Genomic DNA, 24,037 nt, shown 5'->3' on the forward strand with positions numbered 1-24,037 from the left:
GACATGGTCCTGGGCAACCAGCAATAGATGACCTCACCTGGGGAGAGGGTTTGGACAAGATGACCTCCAGAGGTCTCTGCCAGCTTCAACCATTCTGTGATTCTGTGAACTATAAATGATTAGAACTGAGAAAACTATTTGATACTCGCACCATCACGCAGATTTCTCCCTACAACAAGCAAGAGAACACTGCTTCCAAAATAAAAACAGCCTTCCGTGAAAAGGAAGGCAGTCTGAGGTGACTACAAAACACACAGGAAGGACTGCAGAAGAAAGAGGGGCCGTCAAACGAAACATCTTCTCTCTGCAAAGTCAGGTCTGAGGAACTTGTGCCAGGTCTGGCAGAGGTTTCAAAACTATCATTTGAACTTTGACAGTTTATGTGTGTAGCAACTCATGTAGTTTGTTTTTTTTTTGGGGGGGGGGAGTGGAAAGACACATCTAAACCAGGCAGAGAGTACAAGCAGAATCAGCACAGCTTTTCTTCACATCCTTTTCTATCTAGTCTTGTTGTCTTGTGAAGAACTCTTCTCTTCCCCCATTTAGCATTGGTAAGGATCCAGAAAAGTTATCCAGATCCAGAATATCTATTTGTTTATGCAGATGCTTTATTACAATGTGCCTGAGCTACAACTCACAGGTCATATGCAGCCTGAAAGGACATCATGTTTCTTGGCTTACTCCACTCAAGAAGTGAGTGCACATGGTAAGAAAAGGGCCACAAAGCTTAAAAAAAAAAAAAAAAAAAAAGGAATATAAATCAGAGAGGGCTGCTCCTACCAAAATGATTCCTTTGGTGTATCTGTTGTTTGCCATGGCTTCCCAGTTGGCTGTCACAGGGAAGATTATGTCACTGTATATGCTGTGTAACACTAATGCTGGACAGTCAATCTGCATTCATGCAAAAATTCCAGTATTTCAAGGAAGTGTCAGACCTACGCCTCACACTGGCTATGCTGTGCACACAGAGCATGTCTGGCTGTACAGCTAGTTGAATCAAGTCTGAGGCTCACCCTGTCGGAAAGTTCATGTGCTGCAAATACAGTACGCTGCCACAAGGCAGCTGTTTGCATTGTGACCATGCAAATCAGTCTTTTTTTTTTTCCAAATGCAGACATAAGCATTCGTTAATAGGAGATTTGAAGAACTTCCAAGAAATTGATTAGGTAGTTTCAGGAAAAGCAAGATATTTTTCTGGGCTCAAGCTAAAACATACTTCTGACACTTAGGACTGAAACCCTGAAGAAAGTGCAGGACTTGTGCTGGAAGCTTCATGGGTTAAATCCTCATTTCAGTACAGCTAACCTTGCAATGAGCCTTGACCAGAAAGAACAAGTTGTACTCTTCCAGCCACATGAAGCCAAAGGCCTTTCCTGCTACTTTTGCTATATGATTTACTGAACAGAGAGCTGAACCTAAATGCAAAACACTGCATCTGCCATTTATGGCCCAGGCAACTCAAAAGCCAGGTATGTAGGTGTCTCCCTCATTAATTATTTTCTTGCTTCCTCGAACTCTTCAGCATTACTTAAGTCTCATCTTAATTAAGCCACAGTGAGCCTTCAGCTTCATAAAGACACTCAATCTAAGATTCATACCTTCCAAGGGAGTGGCCATAAGCTCCTTTTCAAGTCTGTGGGGAGACACACAAATTTCATCATCTAAAATAGACCAGACTTCTTGTTCCCTGGAAGAACTGTGCCTCTTCTCTGAACCCAGGCAATTATCTTCAAATGTTGACATTAAAAGATAGGTGTTTTAAGCTGAGTGATGCGAATCCAGCAAATGGCTCTTCTGCAAATATCCCACGTGCTTCTCAGGCAACTGCTCTGTCAGGGAAGAGGAAAAAGATTAAGAGAGAGAGCAATGCCTGCGGCAGCCTTCTTATGAGAGCTGTTTGTTCAGAAACAAAATGTTAGATCATGCTTGCTGGACCTCCCAACAGAACTCTTCCAATTTACCTGCTTACATAAAGGCAGAGATGCCCTGGTAAAACCTATAGTTAGTGGTATTTAGGACAGTGAAGACATTTAAATAAAAACACCAGTAAAATAACCAACAAAACTCTAACTTTGAGGGCCTGACACATTTCCAGTTCCATTCCCACATGGTGAGTCCTCATTGTAAGAGGAAAACTCAATCCAGGCAGGACAGAATCAAATAACCATTACTTAAGCTGAACTCTTCCCATTCCCACTACAGTGGAGACTTCATCTCTCTGCTTTGGGCTATAGCAATGGCCAAATAAAAAAACGATTCAGCATTTTCCAACTTTCTTCTGATGAAGAAGACACAGGATGACCTTCATAAACATCCCTAACAGCTTCAAGACCTCAAAACGCACAGATGGCTATGACATGAAAGAGATCACACTGACCTCAAAGAGGCTGAAAGATCACAGGTTCTGAGAAGGTCATCTGGATCAAATGTGCCACATAAAGCATTCTTTTGTTTTTACATGGAGAATGTGGTGGGGGGAAAAAAGCACCCAGTGATGTGACAGATTAGAAACGTTTTGGCCTGTTCTGCCTAAGCCCCTCCTCACCTACAGCCTGGTGGCTTCACCCAACACTTCCCAGCATCCAGGAGAGCAGGACGAGTTTCTTACATCCTTCCAAGGGAAGCCATTTTAGAAATACGAAGTCTTGCTGTTTACTGACACACCGTTAGTAGCATTTTAAAAAACAGCACTGTTCAGTCCCATCTCCACACTAACCCTCTGGTCTGTGCGTATACTCCCCAGTCAAGACAAAATAGGAGACAAAGTGTATTAGCCAGAGACAGCCTGGACATCCTCCAGTGGGGATTATCCCTGATGAGCATGTTCATGGGGATCCTTTTAGAGACGGCACCAGGCGCGGGGTACGCTGGGCATCTTGTCCTCGGCCTCACAGCGTCAGCTTGCACACGTTCGCAGAGGGCAGACGGGCACCTCTCTATAGAGAGGGATTCACTTACAAGCAGATTAAGGCAGGGCTGGAAGACAGGACGTCGCATACCACCCTCTTCTGGCCGAAGAGAGGGGCCAGTATTCACAGAGACAAAATTTGCACGTGGTGGATGCGGGAGAAGAAACCCCCTGTCCCGGGGCGGCCGCTGCCTCCTCACACACCACAGCGCACACCCCCGCGGCACGGCCGCGCTCACCCGGGCCCGCGCTCAGCCTGGAGGGACGCGCGGCAGGCGCTGTCCGAGGAGACCCGCCGCCGCGGGAGCGGAGGAGGAGGAAGCAGAGCCGAAGGAGGAGGAGGACGACGACGAAGAGGCGGCGGCGGTACCGGCTACAGCCACGGCAGCGCCGCTCCCGCCCCTCAGGGGGCGCTGCCAGCCCGCGCAGCGGCCCGCCCCACCCACCCCCGCAGGCACGGCCACGCCCCCCCGCCGCTCCCGCCCACTCAGCAGGGCCGCGCCGCTCCTAGCTCTGCTCCTTTCCCCTCCCCTCCGTCTATTTCCCGCGGGAACCAATGAGAGGGAGGCAATGCCCTGCTGGTCCCGCCCCCGCCCAGCCAAGGCCCACCCCTTCCGGCGGAAAGGCGTTGCGGCGTTGTCCAAGATGGTGGCGGGAGGGTTGTGTCTGTGTGGGCTGATCAGGTACCGAGGGAGCGAGGGCCGTGTGTGGGGGCGACGCGTCCTGGCAGCGGAGAGGGAGGGGAGAAGGAGACCCCCGCGCCTCTATGGCCTCCTGGCAAGCCGTGGCCGCGCTCCCCCACCCGCCCGAGCCCCCCCGAGCGTCACGCACCCGCCCCGCCCCCCCGTGCCCTCCCCCCCGAGGAGAGGAGGCCGCCGGGCAGGGCGAAGTGGGGCGGGTCCCTGCCTGGCTCCTTCTCGTTCTGCCGCTGTTGCGTTAATGTGCTTTTCCGCTTCTTCATCCCGAACGTGAAAGTGTTTTCTTACCTGACGTGTCAGTCGTGACGGGTGGCTCGCCGCGGGCAACCCCTTGTGTGTCGAGTCAATTATGTTTATCGTAACGCGTAGCACAGCATCAGAGTCCAGGCTCTGGCGCCTGTGAAGCTCTGTAGGCCGAGAAGAGATTCCTGTGAGAAACCTCCCGTTCCTGGGTTAGGAGAGCTGTGCAGGGAGGCGGTGGTGAGCTAAGGGCATGCCCATGTCAGAGAGCACTTCAGAGATCTGAGGGAACAGGTCTCTCCAAACAGAAACTGCTCAGAGCTTTTCTGGACAATTGACATAGCTCTTCAAATCTCAGGGGAATAGAAAATGCAGGTTCTGGGTCATGCACTGCAGGCTGGCCCAAGTGGTTCTGTACGAAAGCAGTTCACGCTAAGGCAGGCCAATTAGGAGCTTGGACTGAAGAAAACTCTTATAAATCACTTTGCTAGTTGTGTTTTGCCAGATTGCTAAGGGCATGCAAGCTTTACAGTGTATATAGCACATGGAGATATATATATGTATATAGGTATATGGAGTGAATAAACATTAATAAATGGTTGCAAGGTAACAGTAGGGAAAAATCTTTGCTAAACAATGTACAATAGTGATTTTTTTTTCTTTAATTGTTGAAATGATACACAGATATTGATGATTTCTTAGATTAGAAGAAGTCAAGAAACTGTTGAACTCCCTGTAGCTCTCTGCCTGTAAGCCCTTCTCTCTCAAATTTCATACATAGTATTTCTTTAAAGCGATTTTATATTCTAAAATTTCCGGCTTGTTTCAGATTGCTGTGCTCATTGTTAATCCCTGCGTTATTTCTAAGTGGAATTTTGTGTGTCTGCTTGGTGGTACTACTGTGGGGAATACGGCTCTGGATACAACAAAGGAAAAAACCGTTGACCTCAGCAGGAAAAGACGGGAAGCGGCCATTGCTTGTTGCCTTTTTTCACCCATATTGCAATGCAGGTGGTGGAGGGGAGAGAGTCTTGTGGTGTGCCATAAGAACGCTCCAGAAAAAGTAAGCATATACGTTTATCAAATACTGTATTTCATTCTCAGCTACTGATGGTATTATTTATGCACATTTTGGCATTTTACATATTTAAATAGGTATCATAAATCTGCTGGTCCTACATTTTTTTTACATCTGAGTTTCACCTGGTTACACCGTTCCACTTCGTCCCTTTACCCAGATTTTGATCTTTCCTGCTGTGGCATCTCACTTCTTCTTTCTCTCCTTGGGAGAACCCCTCCTCTCTCATCAGTTTTCCACTACTGGTATGGAATTTTGTATAGGCATAATTCATCAGTAGATAACAGATAAACTTGATACTTGCCTCTTTGTGCAGCAGCCAAAACAAGTTAATATCCAAAGTGGATTTAATGTTGGCACATCCACTGGCATGCACAGTCTTCTGCATTTTACTCATGCTGTGCACTAGACAGACGTCTCCTAATGTAAAGCAAGGCATTGTTGGGTCTGTAGAATAATACTGAGCTCCTTTTATGTTTTACTCAAAAAAAAATATTCCCCAAGTCCTCAGCCATGTTTTTCTGCAGGTCAGAAAAAACTGTGGAAGTGTAAGAAAAAGTATAACTTAGTTAAAATCATTTCAGAGCTAGGGCAGACATTTGTTCTCACATACTTTTTGAGTAATTGTGTATGGATAATATTTTAGTTTCATGTTAAAAAAAAAGGAAGAGAAAAATGTATGAAATTCTTTTTCTTTACTCTTGCAGGTACAGAAACGTAACGTGTGTTGTTTACACTGGTGACAGAGATGCCACTGGAGAAGAAATAGTAGAAGGCGCTTTCAGAAGATTCAATATTAAATTAACTCATCCTGTGAAGTTTGTATTTCTAGAAAAACGCTACCTTGTGGAAGCTTCTCTTTACCCTCACTTCACTTTGCTGGGGCAAAGTTTAGGATCAGTGTTTCTTGGCTGGGAAGCTCTTCTAAAGTGTGTTCCCGATATTTATATTGACTCAATGGGTTATGCCTTCACACTTCCCCTCTTTAAATATTTAGGAGGTTGTCGTGTTGGATGCTATGTCCATTATCCCACCATCAGCACCGATATGCTTTCTGTCGTTAGGAATCAGGATACCAGGTTTAACAATGCGGCCTTCATTACAAACAATCCTCTTTTCAGCAAATTTAAACTTGTCTACTACTACTTCTTTGCTTTCATGTACGGATTGGTGGGTTCCTGCAGTGATGTGATTATGGTTAATTCTTCTTGGACGCTAAACCACATCCTTTCCCTCTGGAGAGCTGGGGCTTGCACTAGCGTTGTGTATCCACCGTGCGATGTTCAGACCTTCCTGGATATTCCACTGGAAGAGGAAAAGAGCACCACTGAGTATTCCATTGTTTCTGTCAGCCAGTTCAGGCCTGAAAAAGATCATCCTTTGCAAATCAGAGCCTTTGCTAAATTGCTGAAAGAGAAGCGACTGGGGCAGCAGCCCTCATTGAAGCTTATCTTAATTGGAGGCTGTCGTCACTGGCAAGATGAAGAGCGTGTAAATAACCTTAAACGTCTTTGTGAAGAGCTGGGAGTTAGTAACTATGTGACGTTCAGAATAAACATTCCTTTTGAGGAGCTAAAGAGACACCTGGCAGAGGCCACCATCGGCCTGCATACGATGTGGAACGAGCACTTCGGGATCGGTCAGTATCTATAAGGGGACACAGTTGGGGAGGGCTTCAGTTCGTGATTAAGGCTCCTTAGTGTAGATGCCTAAGCGTAGAGGTCTGCATGCCAAGCAGGTGTCTAACTCCTGTTCTCATGAGAGGTGATGTAGCTGAGGTAAAGCCTACAGGACCAATTCAAATGGCTAACCACTAGGTGCTACTGTAGTGCAAGCTGAAGCACTGTAGATGTAGACTGTTAATTGTGGGCATTTTCTAGTCACCTAAACAGACAGCTAGTTCCATCTGTGCTGCCCAAGATGTCCTGCCTGACCTCCAGCTATTGCTCTGCAAGGTCATGGGTCTCCCTAAGATCCTGTGGTAGGTTTGCCAGCCTTATGCAGATGCCTTCCGTACCTGATGGAGCCTCAAAAGGCAGCAGGTACTTCTGTATAAGCACCTTAGATTGTGCCCTCTTGACTCCACTGACTGCAGAGGGAGCATAGACACAGTTCACATGTAGACATCCACGTGTAGAGATTTTGATCGTGTTTCACCTGCCTCAGCTGCCATTTGAAATGTCTCGTATATGTCATGTGGCTCTAGCTGCTGTTTCAGAGGTGGGAGTCTCACACAGATCCTGTCTCTTCTTTGTAAGCCCCATGCAGATGCCACCAGGTAGCCTTGGTCATCTATTGCACTAGGCACCTGTGCTAAGGCATTAAGTCCTTAAATCAGTCGCCGTAGCATGGAGCAGAATGCCAAAGGAGCTGGGACCTGTTTTGCAATGTGCTGTCATACAGAATTAAGGTATCGGGCTCAGTTTATTGGGATTGAGTCCTGACCTTGAAAGGGAACGTAAGATCGCCCATCTGCCATAAATCTACAGCAGGGGAAGTTAGCAGCCAAGCAGAGGGATGCCGTACTTGGCTATAATGTGACTGAACTGCAGTTAATGTAATCACTTTATTAGAATACAAGTTAAGTAAGCATCAGGAGTAGCAGTTTATAGTCTGTAAGAACTTGGTATAAAAAAATTTACTGTGAAGTGTCTCCCAGAAGCAACTGCCACAAAATGGAAATAATGGTTTCTCATATTTTTTCCCACACAAAACAGTTTAATTGAGTAAATTTAAAAAAGAAAAGGTGATACAATCACACTGTGATTTCGAATTTCAGCATGATTGTAGCTTCATCTCCAGTGGCTTTTTACCTGTAAAAAACGTGTTCCAAAACTTTAGATCATTATTTATAGTTGTCAGTTTTTGAGCTAGGGGAACTTTTTAAAAAATCAAATCAGCACTGAGAAGAATTAGCAGTTAAAGTGATTTCTGTGGTCTGTTCTGGAACCATGGAGGAGAATTGAAGTTGATGTATACATTATATGCTATTCCCATCCCACTGCTTTTGGCTGAGAAAAGCTTACTATCAGATTCCCATTTCATTAAAACTTCTTCCATCAAAAATACAGATGTAGCGATAACAATTTTTACTAGTTTGTCTTGCTGAGTTGCCAAAAGCTATAAAGATTTGTTAATCTGCAAAATACTGAACTTCTGAATATCATGATTGAAATGTGCATAGTCAGCTTTCCTCTGAATATCTTTCTAAACGTTAAAAATCTTCAGTGTCAATGAGAAAATGCATACAGTTACATTCAGCTCTAATTTTTAATTATTTTTTGCAGCTGCCACCATACCATAAAACCAGTGTTGCAGTGTTCAGAACAGCAGAACACAACTATGCAGTGCTCTGTCACAGAGCTACCTTCCGTGTATATCTTTACATTTGTTTCAATATCTAGCTTTTTTTTCACCGTATGTACTTAGATAGATAGAATCTATCTAAGGTAAATCAAATATGTTACAAGAACCACAACTTAACCAATTATATCTGATTTCTAATTTAAATTTTATGTGTTTAAGGGAAACTATTGTTTCAGTCCTTAGAATTAAAAAACTTAAATTTGTTTTTCTAATGAGATCATTTACTTTGCATTTTTCAAACTGATCTGGAACAGCAGTCTATAGTAACTTTTAATTCTGGGTGAATTTCACCATGATTTTAACTTTCCAGTGCCTTATAGAAAGCTGAAGTACATGATGTGCACTTTCATATCAACATGTTTTCTGTCTTTTACAGGAGTAGTTGAATGTATGGCAGCTGGCACAGTTATCCTGGCTCACAATTCTGGAGGCCCCAAATTAGATATCGTGGTACCCTATGAAGGATGTATTACAGGCTTCTTAGCAGAAAATGAGGACAGTTATGCTGAGACGATGGCTTATATCCTCTCTTTATCTCCTGAAAAAAGGTTAGAGGTCAGAGAAAACGCTCGTCGCTCTGTGCATAGGTTTTCTGACCGGCATTTTGAAGAGACATTCCTGCTATCTGTGGAACCATTATTTAAATAGATGTATATGAATAAAATAAACTTTTTATATTTAAATATGTGTCACCTGTAAATATATCTAATCTAGGATCCCTTGGACCTATTCAATGAAGAGGTTTTTTTTTTCTTTCTGTCAAGGTATCTGCTTTATGTAATAGAGATTTTTTTACTGGGAAAGAAATGCTTCTGAAAATTTTCTGTGTTGACTACATGACAGTGCAGTGCACTTTCAAAACCCTCTGGATTCTCAGAACCATCATATTTCCTTGGTAACAGAACTACATCTGGAAGTTCTTCTATTTATTAAATACTTTTGGTCTCTACCCATTTCATGGCTCTTCACCCACAGTCACACTTTTTAGAGTCAACACTTTTCTTTGATAGCTTTTGTACCCAGAAGATTTTTTTTCCAGAATCTGTAGCACATTTTCAGTTTGCTGTCCCCCATTGTGTGGCAAAATTCTATTATGTGGGATTTTAATTGTGGTTCTGGAGATTTCATTACCTACAGCGATTCCTTTAGGTTAATCATACAGTGGTTTTGCTAGCTTGCTTTTTAGTAAGTGTAATAATTGCACTTGTCTATGATCCTTATAATTAGCTATTTCCTCATGCCCTTTCACAGTACGACAACTTAATGGTATTTTTCAAACCCTACCCTATTGAAAGTTTTTCTGTTCCTAGGGAATAGGAGGGTCTAAATTAGAGGGCATAATTAAATGCTATACAAACATGAACATTAAAGCCCTAAACTGCTTATTATAAAACTGAGAACACTGTGAACAAAATGTTCACAAATTGGACCTCTGCTTTTGTATCAAAAATGGAAAAACATAGACCTTTTTTGAGCCATCAAAGCAGTATTTTATATTTTAGCAAACTGAGAGAAGTGCAAAAAGCTACTGAAACCAGACTTTAGAATGTGGTTTTCCCTCTATTTAAGCTTCACCTGGATTATATGAAATTTTGTATATGAAAAAATATGGTTGGAAGAACCTACTGTCCCATGTTTTATTAGGAATTGGAGAATGCACAATTCTCATGGCGCTAATAAACCCTTTTACTGCTACTATATAAAACTGCTGAGCAGTTGGTGATGCTATGTAGGGTCAGTACCGTGTAAATGAAACTGTGGATTATAAAGCTGTATTGCCAGTACATAGAAATTATGAAAAGCTGGAAGAGCTTCTTAAAACAAGGAGTTGATTGAGCTAGCAAAATACAATATACTGACTAGGAGACTTTCTTACATGATACAAAAATGGTTAAAGCGAGTATGCAATCAGAAATTTGCTCAAGCAAGTGGTGTTGGAGATGTCCCAGGGAGTTTAGAATAAGAAAGTGCTTTTCAGTCTGGATGAGGATTTTTCAACATTTAGACATCTGAAAAGTAGCCTGATTTTTTTTCCCTTTTAAACGAAATAGTAACAACCTTCTATTAATTTTAATTGAGTGTTTCGCACTGTTGAAAAGCAGTTGATTTACTTGGTGTTTAATGTCAGCTATCCTTAAATTTTGTTACTGATGTGGCTGAAATTTCAAGCAAGCTGAAGTTTTGAAACAATAACTGTGCTGCTGTTCTAGGTAGCTCTTGCTTCCTGCTTGCCTTTTTCATTATGTGTGTCAACACTCAATGGCCCATGGTTATTTTCTAAATCATCATCAGATTTTCCAAGTAGTTTGCGAGGTAAACTCATCTTTTCTTCATCTGTTTGACCGTTATTTATTGAAAGGATGGGAGACTCCATGGTTCTCTCTGCTGGAAAAGTTGCCGCTTTTTCCAGAGATTCCTGCAGCTCATGTCCGAGTTCATCTTCAGAATCTTCAAAATTTCTGTAAAGTAAACCAAGATAATTATATTAATTAAATATATCTTCGTTACAAGTCTTTCTTCTTTCAAGGTCTTTGAGATTTTTTTTAAACACTTTATAAAGAATATACAAGCGACACACATAATGTGAACTGTTTCTTCTTTCTCCGTGAGACTGTTTACCTGTATTTATAAGGTAAAAGAACAGGAGCTACAAAGCCTTGTTAATATTTCTGCATAACATTTTTAATGGCAGTGTTGGCATGTGACAAATTACAGAATTAAAAGTTAAATTTGCAGACTCTATAAAACAAGTAGTTTTCTTCAGTTATTAATTTAAAAGAACCGAAGAAAAGACTGGATATGGCACTTAGTGCCATGGTCTAGTTGACATGGTGGTGTCAGGGCAATGGTTGGACTCAATGATCCCAGAGGTCTCTTCCAACCTGATTGATTCTGTGATTCTGTGAAGACAGAGAGGTTCAGTCTCCCTGAAGATCTTTTATAATCTAGGTGGATATTGAGATCCATGAGGGATCTCTATAGGCCAGGCTGGGTCTCTCCTTACTCCCTGGAGCCAAGCTGTGATGTGCACTCCCAACCATGTGTCTCCTATACACCTTTAAAAGCTTAGGCAATACAACCTGTCATTTCATGAAAACTGTTCAGTTGTATGGATTTTTCTTCCGATGTGTTTCACTTACGCGTTTTCATCATCTTGGCTCAAGTCTGCCTTCATCAACAGCAACAGCAGAGTATGTTTCTGAATCATCTTCCTTGTCTTCTTTTGGAGGCAACATAGTTAATCTCTCTTCTGGATAGGAAGAGAAACATTCCTTTATTTGTATATTGGCTATATATAGAAGTGTGTGTAAAGTAATAGGAAGGAAGTAAATGCTTGATTGTTTTTGTTGTTCAAATGACAACAATGTAAATACTGTTTCTTCAGTATTTACAAATGTGCTTCTGTTATTTTTGATCAGACGTTTTAGTCAGTGGTTTGTAACTTCTGCTCAGTGGAACCTAGCGTGTTTGTAGACCATAATGAAAGGACTACAAAAGGTAAGTAAGAAAGGTGATCTGATGTTAGTAGGTTTAAATTCCCAACACAGGGGTCTGCATTTCCAGCGGAAAACTTAGGGGAGTACTGTTTGGGAAAGATTGAAAATCACTGCTTAGATGTAGCTATGGTTCCTTGAAAATGCTCGCTTTCAAAGGCAACCCAAACCTGAAGGTGGGAGAACAATGCTGAGAGTTATTGTTTTAGTATAAAGACTCAATTCTGCATGTGATCCAACAGAAATCTGTCAGTTTGGGTAACACTGTACTCCACAATGTCAGCTTGAGTAGCCAGGCAGAACTGGGTATTGAGAGTGCCATATTTTAATATATGTAACTGGTAAAAGCAACAGCAGTTAGAATACCTGTGTGACTTACTCTTGCTTTAGCCCTATGAAGTGCTGACATTAGTGAAAAGTGGTTTGAATTTCATTTTCTTTTTTTCTGTGTGTAAGCTATAAAGCTAATCTTAGGAGAGGAATTTAGCTGGTACATTTAGGTGGTTTAGCCTTCAGGATGGGGCAGTTTTAAAAGAGCTTGTTCTGCTATGAGCAAACATGTATGTGAGGCATAATTAGCAGGAGAGTGCTGACTGCACAGTTGCAAATGAAAGATACTTCTCACAAGCCATTAAAATTGTTGAAACTTGGCAGGTACAATTTAGCTGCCTTAAAAGGCCTGTCATCCACTTACACGTTCAGTAGATTGGCAATTGTGCAAAAACCACAGCATCTGGTTAACATTTGCTGCATCTTTCTAGGGAAAATACTCTGGCTTTTTAGCTGACAACTTTGATGCAACGTAAATGTAATTTTTAAAACAAGTCTGTTACTTTAGGAAAGTGTACTGCAGTGTGAGTGAGTTCAAATGAATTTCAGTGTCAGCTGTATCAGCATGGACCATGTTGTAAAGTAAGTCACCACTGTAGCTTAAGCCATCATGTGTTACAATTTACAGCTGCTCTATAGAAATACATATATTTGCATCAAAGTTTTTTACAGGGTTCTTCAACCTCAACAGTTGCAGGGGCTAGATCCAGGTTTGTGGTATCTGCCAACTTGCTGGCAGTAGTAGCATACGTCTGTCTACTCAAGGAAATGAAAGAATTATATATGAAATAACAGTTGGTAAGTAGGGCTTGCCCTTTTCGCTGCTATTGAAAACAGCAACGTCCTGAAAGAGGACAGGCTCTTTCAGCTACAGGACAGAGCAGTGGCTGCTGGGACAGGCTGCCCACATTTTTCTAGTTTGCCAACTGCTTCAAAATGTTGGTTCTCATCACAGATCCTCTGCGAATGGTAAAAGAAATAATACACTAAAGAAAAATTTGTAGAATTTACAGTATCAAACATCCTACCTATTTCCTCTTCAAGCTGGTTGAAGGAGTCATTAGACAGCTCTGCTTTTGCTAAGATGTTCAGGAGCGTCCCTGGTGGTGTTTGTTTCCACTGCTTCCTGTTTTCTGGGATGTCTTCAGGCAGAATAGCACAGTCAGCTGAAGGACAGGAAAGTTCTTGGGTCACGAAAGCATGACTATGGCTTGGCACTGTCTTTTGTCAGATTCAGACTTTCTAGTCTTGACACTGGTTTCTTCTTTTTGTGTAATGCTGGAACCTGTTTGGTTTTTTTCCCTTGTGGAATACTGATGTTTTAGTAAGTATTTGGTCTGATCGATGCCATAGATAACAGTTTGGGCTATTTGTCACTAAAAATTTCTAACACCAGTTTTAATAAAGTAAAATCTCAAGTAACTGCTTATTAGGCCTGGAACAGACAGGTGCAGCTTCATTGAGCAGTCCTTGGTCTCAAACTTGTTGGCTTCTCTGAAAAAGCTTCAGAGAAGTTCCTGTTTCTTTCGTGCCCTATGCTCTTTCATCTAAGGCAGAATGAACAAGAAGTGGCATATTAATATTCTGCTTTGTGTTCACTATCCATGCAAACTCTTCAGGTTGCTCCTGTGTATGGTGTTGGGAGCATGCTGGAATGCTGGAAGAGCCCCTCGTTTGCATCAACCAGTCACTGGAGATACCTGGCTGCCTGGCAGTATATGCACCAGTACTGTAAGAAACATAGTAACTGGCTGCTTCTGAGAAGGAGCATCGGCACAGCCACACCTGTGTGAGGATGCACTTGTGACTTGTGGCAACGCTAGCGTGTGGAGTGGGGAACCAGAACTCCACCACACTCTGGGATGGCGTTGGCAACCGACTGCCCTAGTTCTTGTGTGTCATGAAGACAAGGCCCGAGAAAGTGGTGTTGATCAGTTGCATAGACTGGCATTGTTAGCCCTTGTTACCCAGGCCACAGAGTGATTCATAAAATGCAGCCCTCTTAATATGTATGAGCAGTACAACATGATTGCAATATTAGACAGAGGGGAAAATGACGACTTCATTCTATGGTTTAACACAGACAATAACCTCCGTTATTATGAAGTCCTGCAATTAAAAGCCTGCCAGATCATGTGAATGTTCTGGTATGGAACTGTTTTGGCAAAGGTGTGTAAGTAGCCTGGCTGAAATTTAGCAGCTCTTTACTTCCACTCACCAAAACCCAAAACTTCCTTACCAAGTTCATTTTCAGCCACAGTAGGACATACAGAAGTGACATCAGCGTCAGCTAAAAAATTCAGTAGTGTCTGAGGGGCTCCAGCTTGCCAATGTTTTCTGTTTTCTTTGGTATCACCAATGTCATTGGCTTCTAAGGGGAAGAAAAAGAAGAGGCAAAGTTATTTCCTTTTTTAAAGTAGATTTCAGTGTGGTTATAATGTTATGTGATATTATAGAGAGAGAGGTCATCAGATAAACTGGCTATAGCATGGAGTTACTGAATTTACCTAACTCCAATATAATTTTTAGGATTAATACTCAGCATTGCATTTCCCCAAGAAATACCTGTTTGGTATCCAGATAGTTCTTCCAAAGCTCTGTCCATATGATCTTCATAAACTTCCACCATTGTCTCCTTAAGATTCTCACCATCCACAAAAGTTAAAGTCTCACTGAATTTATCTAGTACCTGAAAAAACAATAGCTTACTCTGGAAAGAGAAAACAAATATGGGACAATACCTCATCACTTCTCATTTTACTGTGTTTGCCAGCCATTCTCATGTATGCACAGGAAAATTGTGTAACAAAAAGTGAAGCAGCAGAACTCAAAAGTCACATTGTGATTTGTGTATCAGAGGGCTGCGTGGGGCTCTGCAGAGATGCGAAACAACAGAATGACCGAATAGTGCTTTATAAATTAAGAATATATATACTAGAAAGAAATTATATTTTTGATGTTGCTGTTACAAATATTTTAAACATTCTAATATAAAAATCTTAATAGTAGCTATTACATGTCAATGAGCCACAAATGTAATTTTAATAAATGAAATCCCATCATGTTGTCTGTAGTCTCACTTCCCCTTTTTCTAAATAACAGCTGGTTCGTCACAATATTATTATTGCTTTGTGATACAATACCAGTGAAAAGAAACAGAGAGGTACTACAACAATTTACAAATCAAATTTGGCATTTTCAGACTAACTCAATTTTGAGATGAGTTCTTCCCCTCAGCCCAATTTACAAAATTTAAATATCTGCACTCCTTCATCTTCTACCATGTGAAAGATTGACCCAGATATCATCCAGTTTTCTTCTAAGCAATTATCCTCTTGAAGAAGGTCAGATATATGCAGTATGTCAACAAATCTTCAGTAGGAAACTTCATTGTAACAAAGGCAGAGGGAGGTTCAACAAGGCCAAGTGCAAGGTCCTGCACGTGGATCGGGGCACTCCCAAGCACAAATACAGGCGGGCCAGAGAATGGATTGAGAGCAGCCCTGAGGAGAAGGACTTGGAGGTGATGGTTGATGAGAAGCTCAACATGAGCCGGCAGTGTGCGCTTGCAGCCCACAAGGCCAACCGCATCCTGGGCTGTATCAAAAGCAGCGTGGCCAGCAGGTCGAGGGAGGTGATTCTGCCCCTCTACTCTGCTTTCGGGAGACCCCACCTGCAGTACTGCGTCCAGCTCTGGTGGCCCCAACATAAGAAGGACATGGACCTGCTGGAACGAGTCCAGAGGAGGGCCACGAAGATGATGAGAGGGCTGGAGCACCTCTCCTATGAAGACAGGATGAGAGAGTTGGGGCTGTTCAGCCTGGAGAAGAGAAGGCTCCTCAGAGACCTTCTAGCAGCCTTCCAGTACCTGAAGGGGGCCTACAGGAAAGCTGGAGAGGGACTTTTTTACAAGGGCATGTAGTGACAGGACGAGGGGGAACCGTTTTAAACTGAAAGAGGGTAGATTGAGATGAGATATTAGGAAGAACTTCTTTACTGTGAGGGTGGTGAGACACTGGCACAGGTTGCCCAGAGAAGTTCTGGATGCCCGCTCCCTGGCAGTGTTCAAGGTCAGGCTGGATGGGGCTTTGAGCAACCTGGTCTAGTGGAAGGTGTCCCTGCCTGTGGCAGGGGGGTTGGAACTAGATGATCTTTAAGGTCCTTTCCAACCCAAACCATTCTGATTTTATGTTATGATTCTATGATGGTAATGGAAACAATTAAACCTTAGATCATAGAGCTACTGTCATGGTTTCAGCTTACTAATGTAAATGCTTTGAATATAACTACAATGTACCTCTGCCTCTTGAATGTCATCTTCCTCGGGAACACATGCATCTAAATTAATTTCAAACTTTATTCCTCCCTAGAGAAAATTCACACACTTCATTAATTTATTTTATTAAATAAAAGCATGTAATTAAATGTACACAGTTTCTATGGAACTACAAACTTGAAAGTTATTGTTCTGTTGAAAATAACTTCTATTTGACAATTTTTTTTGTCTATTTAATAAGATCAAAGTTGAACAAATTGGACAAAAATAGGCTTCTCTAAATATAGTTTATGGATATTTTCAAACAATTGCATCCACTTTTGATTTTAAGGAAAGGTGTCTTTGATAATCATTTAATTCAAATCCTTGCAATACACAGTGTTGGTTCTTACAGCTTCTTCTCAACCGGTATTAAAATTTGAGTACTGCTTCCGTGCAATATTTCACAAAAGATCTTTAGCCCACTTTACAATGATCTTACGGTCACAAACCTTCGTGATACTTATATGCATTTCCATTCAATTCCCATCCCTTTCTACAGTTTAAAAAGTACTATAGAGAATAATGTTTTATATCAAAATGTTAAGAAATTAGCAGCCTGACTTGACTTCATTTAAACTTTGAGAAAACATGAGTTTCCGTACACTACTAATGCAGTTTGATATAAAGATGAGTAGGTAGGGACTGACTGCTATCTGGAAATATCTAAAGGGAGTCTCCCTCAAATGATCAGAAAAGCTCTGCTATATATTTATTTTCTTAGTGATTCTATCTTCTCATATAAACTTTTAATGAACAGTAGACCAGCACTCTTAACTGACTCTCAAATAACTTGATTTCCAGAGCTACCATGATAATACAATCATTTGAAACGTACAGATGTAAGAATATGGGAAAAAATACAACAATAAGGATGGATACCTTTGTGTTATGTTTCTTTTCTATGATTTTTTGGTCTTGCCTATCCTCCTGTCTGACTTCTTTAAAGTTTTCTTCCATGTCCTGGAAGGAGGAAAAAAACCACACTTTAAAATACACTCTTTGGAACCAGAAGATGTGTATACCATGTAAAAAAAGACTTGTTTAATCAGTAAAAGTCACTGATTCCTTTGTATATATATCTGTAAGAATATTCCATTCATTGTCCTATTTAGACTCTAATACTAAAAGACATTATAATTCTGGTTTTTTTGGCAAAGAGAAAAATAGGAAACCTTGCATAAAGTGCAAAACTCTGATTTTTCAGAAACCTATGTTTGAAGGATACAGTACTGTGTCAAAAAACAAATAATACATCTTTTATTTTTTATGATCATATGCAAGGTGACTCAGGCTGATTTCATTCTGGAAAACTTTGGAAATGATGAAAATCAAGATTATAATGGAAATCTATGCCTGTAGAAAGTATAGCTGTATTTCGTAGTATCTTGTTTTCTAGTAACACCTAAAAAATATGTAATCACTCCTTTTCATATTCCTATGTCCTATGTTAGAACCTGTCAAATAAAAGCAAAGTAAATAACTGTATGCAGCTCCTTCAGTGATCTGCTGCAATTAGGGCACATCCTCAACCTCAGGTGAATTCACAGATTTTACTTTTCAAAAATATCTATGCAGTTTCTCCCGTAGATGGAGTGCCCATTAACTAAGGTGACATCAAGCATGTGCAAAATCTAGTGTTTCCTTTTCGTTATCATGCATTTGCCATTAAACCACTGGAAATATAATTTCTGTCCTGTCGTGGCTTTGGCTGCCTATAACCTACTTTATACCATCAAGTGGATTTGTGAATTCATTTTAGTAAAATCCAGATCCAGGATTTGTGAAAATCACTGAAGAGAATCCTATTAATATTGGCAGGTTTGTCCCAAGTTCCAGCTGCAATGGGGTAGCAATATCTGTCACCGGTTTATGTGGAAGTCTGCCCCTTGCTACTGAACTGTGCAGGAACTCCTACACCACAGGAGGCAAACCCTGACTGAAGAATCCTAGTAGCTACATCAGGGCTGTTTTCCCTTCAGAATAGACTGGGAATTTGCACACTGAGATTCATTTCCATAAATTGAGGCTTTCATCATTTCACTTGAAGAAAAGTGGACTTCTTGCTGCAGAACTCCATGTGGTCTGGAAACTTCATCTGGTGTTCACAATGCCAATATTGCAAAGTGAAAGTGGAACAATTCTGAAATTCCATTACAGTAGCTGCTTTGGTAGTATTTGATGAGAAAGAAGTGAAGGAGTACTGTAGCTGGAAAGCTTTGGCTCTGCCTCTTACTCCCGCTTCTCCCAAATTTTTGTTTGAGGTCTCCGCATAAAACCGGATTCTCGCTTCCCACACAGTGCTACTCTGGGCTGTCACGAATTGCTGTATCTTCTGCACGGAATTCTCATAAAGCTTTGCACTGTGAGTGGCTGCTTCTTTACTTCACTCAGAAAGCAAGGAAAAGAAACATATCACAAAAAGAAATTAAGTAAAAGTACATCCTAATATTTACAGGTGAAAAAGAATTATCAAAACAAGTCAGGACTCAAAGATACTTTCCAGGCTAATTCTGAAGTGAACCTAGGGAGACTTTCACATAAGGTGCAAGCATCAGGTGAGATTTAAGCTTTACTGTTTTTCAAATTTGTCACAGAGAGTGAATCAAAGACCATGCGGGACCTGCATAAAGAGTTCTGTTTAGAGTAGGAGATGGTACCGGTACCTGAAGTGATTCTTCTCTTGTTCCAGCTGTATCCTTGGTTTCAGACTGGTCCTCAGCTTTCCCTTGCCTCACAAGATAGGTTTTATCTTGTATTTTTTGATTCTCCTAGGGAATGTTTTTATAAAATGTTCGTTTCAATTTCTGATTAAGTGTACTAGCTTAAAAAAGAAAAAGGAAATATGGCTGTGTGTATGTTTGAGCTTTGTTACCTGGAGTACCCCTGCTCTAAATCTGAATTCTTTCATATTGCTGTGGTATTCTTCCCGAATTTTCTGCAATTGTTTCAGGTACTCCTATTAAAGAAGAGTAAGGTAGAATACATATGTATTAGAAATACATACAGAAATAACACTAGCTAAACAAAATATTCTATAGATATCAAACTGTGTAAATACGAGAAAAAGGGATCAGTGTCCTTTACTGCCAATTTTAAAGATTGCTTGATACTTTCTATTAGAGGACATTTTGGAGTTATAACTCTTCCAGACTTTAACCTTTTTGAAGTTTTCCAGACTGTTTCATGCTGGCTTTTCTGTAGAATTATATTTAAAACAGCTAATTCCAAGAATAACCTAAGGACTGTCTGAGTAATAATGCTAAGGTTGCAATCCAAAAATAGAGGACTAGAAATCAGGAGGACAAAAAATGATGTCATATTTATTGTATTGCAACCTGCTCCCCAAAATGAAACAAAACCTGGTAACCTTTTCTTGGAGAGGCTTCAACATTCCTATGCTTTGAAGTAAAAACTTCAAATTTGGCCAAAAGATAATTTTTCTGTTAAGCACATCCCTGTTAATGTTTATATGAGAGTCTATCCCAATTTGACCATGTTACAAATGGACAAATCTGTAAAATTTCATTTTTTTGGCATATTTAGTACAGACTTTGTGGAACTAAACAGCAGCAGTCTCTGAAGAATGTGTACATGATAAGTATGTTCTTATTCCAAAGCCTGACCATTACATAAAAGTTAATATATTCATATTTATTCTGGCATTTTTTTATAAATCAAAGATAGAAAGACTAAATGTATTTACATGTGTTCATGTAAAACAGAAGTATCAGTTTGTTTTCTCTGTCACCCAAAAGCAAAACCAGAAAAGTGTATTGTTTCTATACAAAATAATCTCCAAAAGTTATAACATACCAGGGAAGTAGTATGCATCATGTATATTATATCACATTCTAAATGTCATAGTATGATTTATGAACAATGAATATTCATACATGAATAATGCACATATGACTATTTTCTCTGATTTGTAAATGTGAGGATCTATTGTCCTCCAACATTAGTTTGTTCAGTGATGTAACTCCTCTAATCTCAGTAGAAGTGAAATCAAAATCAAGGCCATGGTTTATGAAATTATTATGGACATCAGCTTTTGTACAAGTCTTCACCAGTTTATGTAAGATGGAACCAGACGAAAACAACCTATGTTTTCTTAGTGGTCAGATGGAAAAGAATCAATTCTTATGTAAAGAATACTACTGTCAAGGAGTGTAAGAAGACAGCTTTAAGCAGCTAAGGAAGATATTTCATTTACCTGTTCTTTCATTTCATTCTTTCTAGACATGTCCTGCTGATGGTTTTTGAGATGGTCTTCCTTTATGGTCTGCTGCTGTATTTGGTCATGATATGGGTCAGCAGAGGATGGTCGCAGTCCCTGTGGATGTACAAATAAATCCCAGAGCAAAGGAATTTTCGTTTAGAATCCTTTCCTTCACTCAATTCGCTCTCCCTGTTCCACTGAAGAGTGCAGTAAGGTAAGTGTATATTTTTGGAGGAAAAAGTTATAGTAGAATTTTACATTGCTACAGTTTTGTATCAGAAAATAAAACCTCAAGATGAGCATTGGCGGAGCAGATCAACGAAGTCACTACAGCAGAACTTTCTACCTGTCAGAGTTACAGTTTGTTGTTAGAAAGACATCAGTTCATCTTTTGGATTTTCAGTCAGTTTCTTTTACAGATTTTATTCTATGATTCAGTATTTACTTACCAGCTGTTTTTCCACTTTAATCTTGTACTGTTGGGCTTCAAAACGCCTTTGAAGATATTCTGTAGGCCTGAGAGAAGAAAGTGATGTTCATATACTACATTTTATTTCACAGCCTTTGCTATCTTCTGCACAAATAATTCCCTATAGGTTCTATCACTTATTACAAACAGAGTTCTCTTTGTACTACATGAATATATAAATATGATAAAATATGTATAAATATGGAACAACAGCAAAATAACAAAAAGAAAACGCATCCACTTCAGGCATTCCCCTTCCTATTACTTCAGTTACATCAGCCTTCTGAAGAGTGCAGCAAAGTCCTTCTCCACCTTTTATTTGATAAATGGTATGTGAAAGTGTTAATGAAAATAAAGTTGTTTTTCCTGATCCTCAAAATGAGTGAAAATTGTCAGAATGGAGGTTGTATGTTCAACAACTTTTCTATTTCTTTTCTCCTCTGTGTCTAATTCTACCAGCCTAAATTTGCAATTATGTAGTTTTGTAGTTCCTAAATGTTTACCTCTTTTTTTGGTATAAAATAACCAGCAGTCACTTGTCAGCTCCCTGATTTCTATTTATTTCATTTCCTATCTTCAGTATCCACTTGTACCCCAGGGAGTTAAACTGAATTGACTTTGTCCCTAAATAAGGCACTAGAAACTCAGCTCAGACAAGATGTTCTAGAGCTGATGATCCTTAACTGAAACATTCTAAATACTGTCATCATTGAATGAAAATTAATGATTCAGTCAACCTTAGAGGAAGGATCCAAAAGTCGGCAGTATTCAAAATTCCTTACCTTCCTTTCTCAAGGTTTTCAAAGCTCATCCGCACCTAAAATGGCCAATCATGGAATGGACAGGCGATCTCTAAAGTAATAAAAAGGTTGTACCTCTACTTTGTAAGAGAAAGGCTTTGAAGTAAACAAACTGCTGGAGAAACCGTCTTTATGTCTGAAACCAAAATGTAAGCTCTGCAGGAAAAAAAAACTTTTCCATGGCCTGCCTCCCACTCTGTTCCCTCAAGTGGAGAACTGCTTTTGGTCTTTATATCATTCTGATCCTGGTGGGAAGGAAAGACAGCGTTTATCCTTGATATAACCAGAAAGTCTACAAAAAGTCTGTGTTTTATTTCTCACCCAATAAAATGCTGAGACTTGGGAGACATTTTGACAATGAAATGTCAACCATCAGGACAATACATTCAGAAGGAATTTCTGAATAGGTAGGGACCGGAGTTATGTTGTTGTGCAATAAACTTATGTACAAAATTATCAAAGACCAAGCAGAGAAGGAATTACACTGAATGAGCCATGTCCAGTGTTAACTAATCAGGAAGGCTGATAGCTCAAAACATGCATGACAGTTCACCACTAATAAATAGAGTGAGAAAAGTTTACCAGTCAGGTGATGGGGGTGGAGGTGCAACTTGTCCTTTTAGTTTGTAGTATTCCTCAACTCTTTGGCTGATATGAGAAAGGTCATAATGTGCATTAGCTTTCCTCCGCAAGTTGTCAAGCTTATCATAGTAATGACCATAATGGTCACATACTCTAATTCTTCCTGGCCTTTCTTCCATCTTAAATCTGGAGGTCTGTGGCTGAAAATATAATAAAGGATGTTAATTTACCTGTTCTCATTTGTATCAGTACAAGTTTGAATTAACTTCATGTCCTTCTCCCTAGTCTGAGTTGCATGGTAACATAGGCTGTCTACAGCATAATTAGTGTAAGTTTTCCAAATCCTTTCACATATAACCCAGAAACTTCCTGACTTCTTAGGGCTTATGTGATCTCACCGTTGTCTTTTCCTTTTCCCCTGTTCCATCTGTTCCTGTCATTAAGCAGCAGCCCATATTGTTGTGTGAGTCAATCAGCATGGGGCTTTGTAGTGTCATTGCCATAAAGTCACTTCATTGTTCTGAAGCCTAAAGTGCTGAATTAATTCCAGGACAGTCTCATTGTGACATATGAGAGCAAGGGGAACCTGGGATGTAGTTTTGGGCAGTATACACGTTGACTGCTGCTTTCAGGGGAGCACTGTGCTACTTCATTTCACCATCTCTTTGATTACGTGCCTGTGAGAGCTCGCCTTTCATTTCTCAAAGTCCTTACTGTGATGAAACATCCCTGTATTTCTACTTTGTGACAAGACTGTCTTTTCCATTTCTCATCAGAACAATGGAGAGAAGGTGATCATCTAGCTGCCACTGCATGACATAAGTGTGGTAAGACATTCACAAACTTCCATGGTGGGAGACTATATGGTATGTGAGAAAAATGCTGAATTTTGCTTATTTTCTTACATAAATTAAAAAGCATCTAAGTATTGCTTCCATAGATGGTAAATATATTAACTATTCCTCCTTGTTTTCCTTCTTAGAAACACTGAAAGTAGGCTCATCTACCTATGGTATAGTCCAGAGTACAGTAGAATATAAACTCATATCTATATAAGAAGAAAATTTTCCACTGCCAATAATGTTCCCAAGGAAGAGGTAACCTCAAAAAGTGTTTATCTTGTCCCTCATTGAAATAAGGGGGGTTTTTTTAATTTATTTTTTTTTTAATTTAAGAGGATTGAGAACTGTGACCAGTGAAGCAAGTGCCCTGATCACACAGGCCATGGAACAAGCTGAAGTACTGAATGCCTTCTTTGCCTCAGTCTTCACTAGCAAGACCGGCCTTCAGGAATGTCAGGCCACTGTGATGAAAAGGGGAAGTCTGGAGCAAGTAAAACATACCCTTGGTGGAAAAGGATCAGGTTAGAGAATACATAAGTGGACTGGACTGATGGGATGCACCCACAAGTACTCAGGGAGATGGCAGATGTCATTGCAAAGCCACTCTCTGTTATCTTTGATTGATCATAGTGGTGATTGGGAGAAGGACTGGAGGAAAGCAAATGTCATTAATATCTTCAAGAAGAGCAGGAA

The 24,037-nt window shown here is 40.4% G+C and overlaps 2 protein-coding genes across 2 annotated transcripts in view; one reads left to right on the top strand and one right to left on the bottom strand.

The window, feature by feature from the left end:
* The first annotated feature begins 3,478 nt into the window (after positions 1-3,478).
* On the top strand, positions 3,479-8,973 carry ALG11 (ALG11 alpha-1,2-mannosyltransferase). The gene is made up of 4 exons (XM_068425432.1): positions 3,479-3,591; positions 4,676-4,909; positions 5,632-6,563; positions 8,667-8,973. The coding sequence occupies exons 1-4, from the start codon at positions 3,479-3,481 to the stop codon at positions 8,936-8,938; spliced, it is 1,551 nt and encodes a 516-aa protein (XP_068281533.1). The 3' UTR covers positions 8,939-8,973.
* A 1,523-nt stretch (positions 8,974-10,496) lies between these two features.
* Positions 10,497-24,037, bottom strand: part of LOC137675425 (serine/threonine-protein kinase Nek5-like) — a 29,296-nt gene continuing 15,755 nt past the window's right edge. Inside the window, 13 exon segments of the mRNA XM_068421514.1 lie at positions 10,497-10,749; positions 11,431-11,445; positions 11,447-11,540; positions 13,143-13,280; positions 14,354-14,485; positions 14,680-14,824; positions 16,412-16,480; positions 17,312-17,392; positions 19,096-19,200; positions 19,305-19,388; positions 20,646-20,765; positions 21,101-21,167; positions 22,503-22,702. Coding sequence (XP_068277615.1) covers positions 10,497-10,749; positions 11,431-11,445; positions 11,447-11,540; positions 13,143-13,280; positions 14,354-14,485; positions 14,680-14,824; positions 16,412-16,480; positions 17,312-17,392; positions 19,096-19,200; positions 19,305-19,388; positions 20,646-20,765; positions 21,101-21,167; positions 22,503-22,702 — 1,503 coding nt within the window.

The sequence above is a fragment of the Nyctibius grandis genome, chromosome 2, assembly GCF_013368605.1.
Source record: "Nyctibius grandis isolate bNycGra1 chromosome 2, bNycGra1.pri, whole genome shotgun sequence".
NCBI lineage: Eukaryota > Metazoa > Chordata > Aves > Nyctibiiformes > Nyctibiidae > Nyctibius > Nyctibius grandis.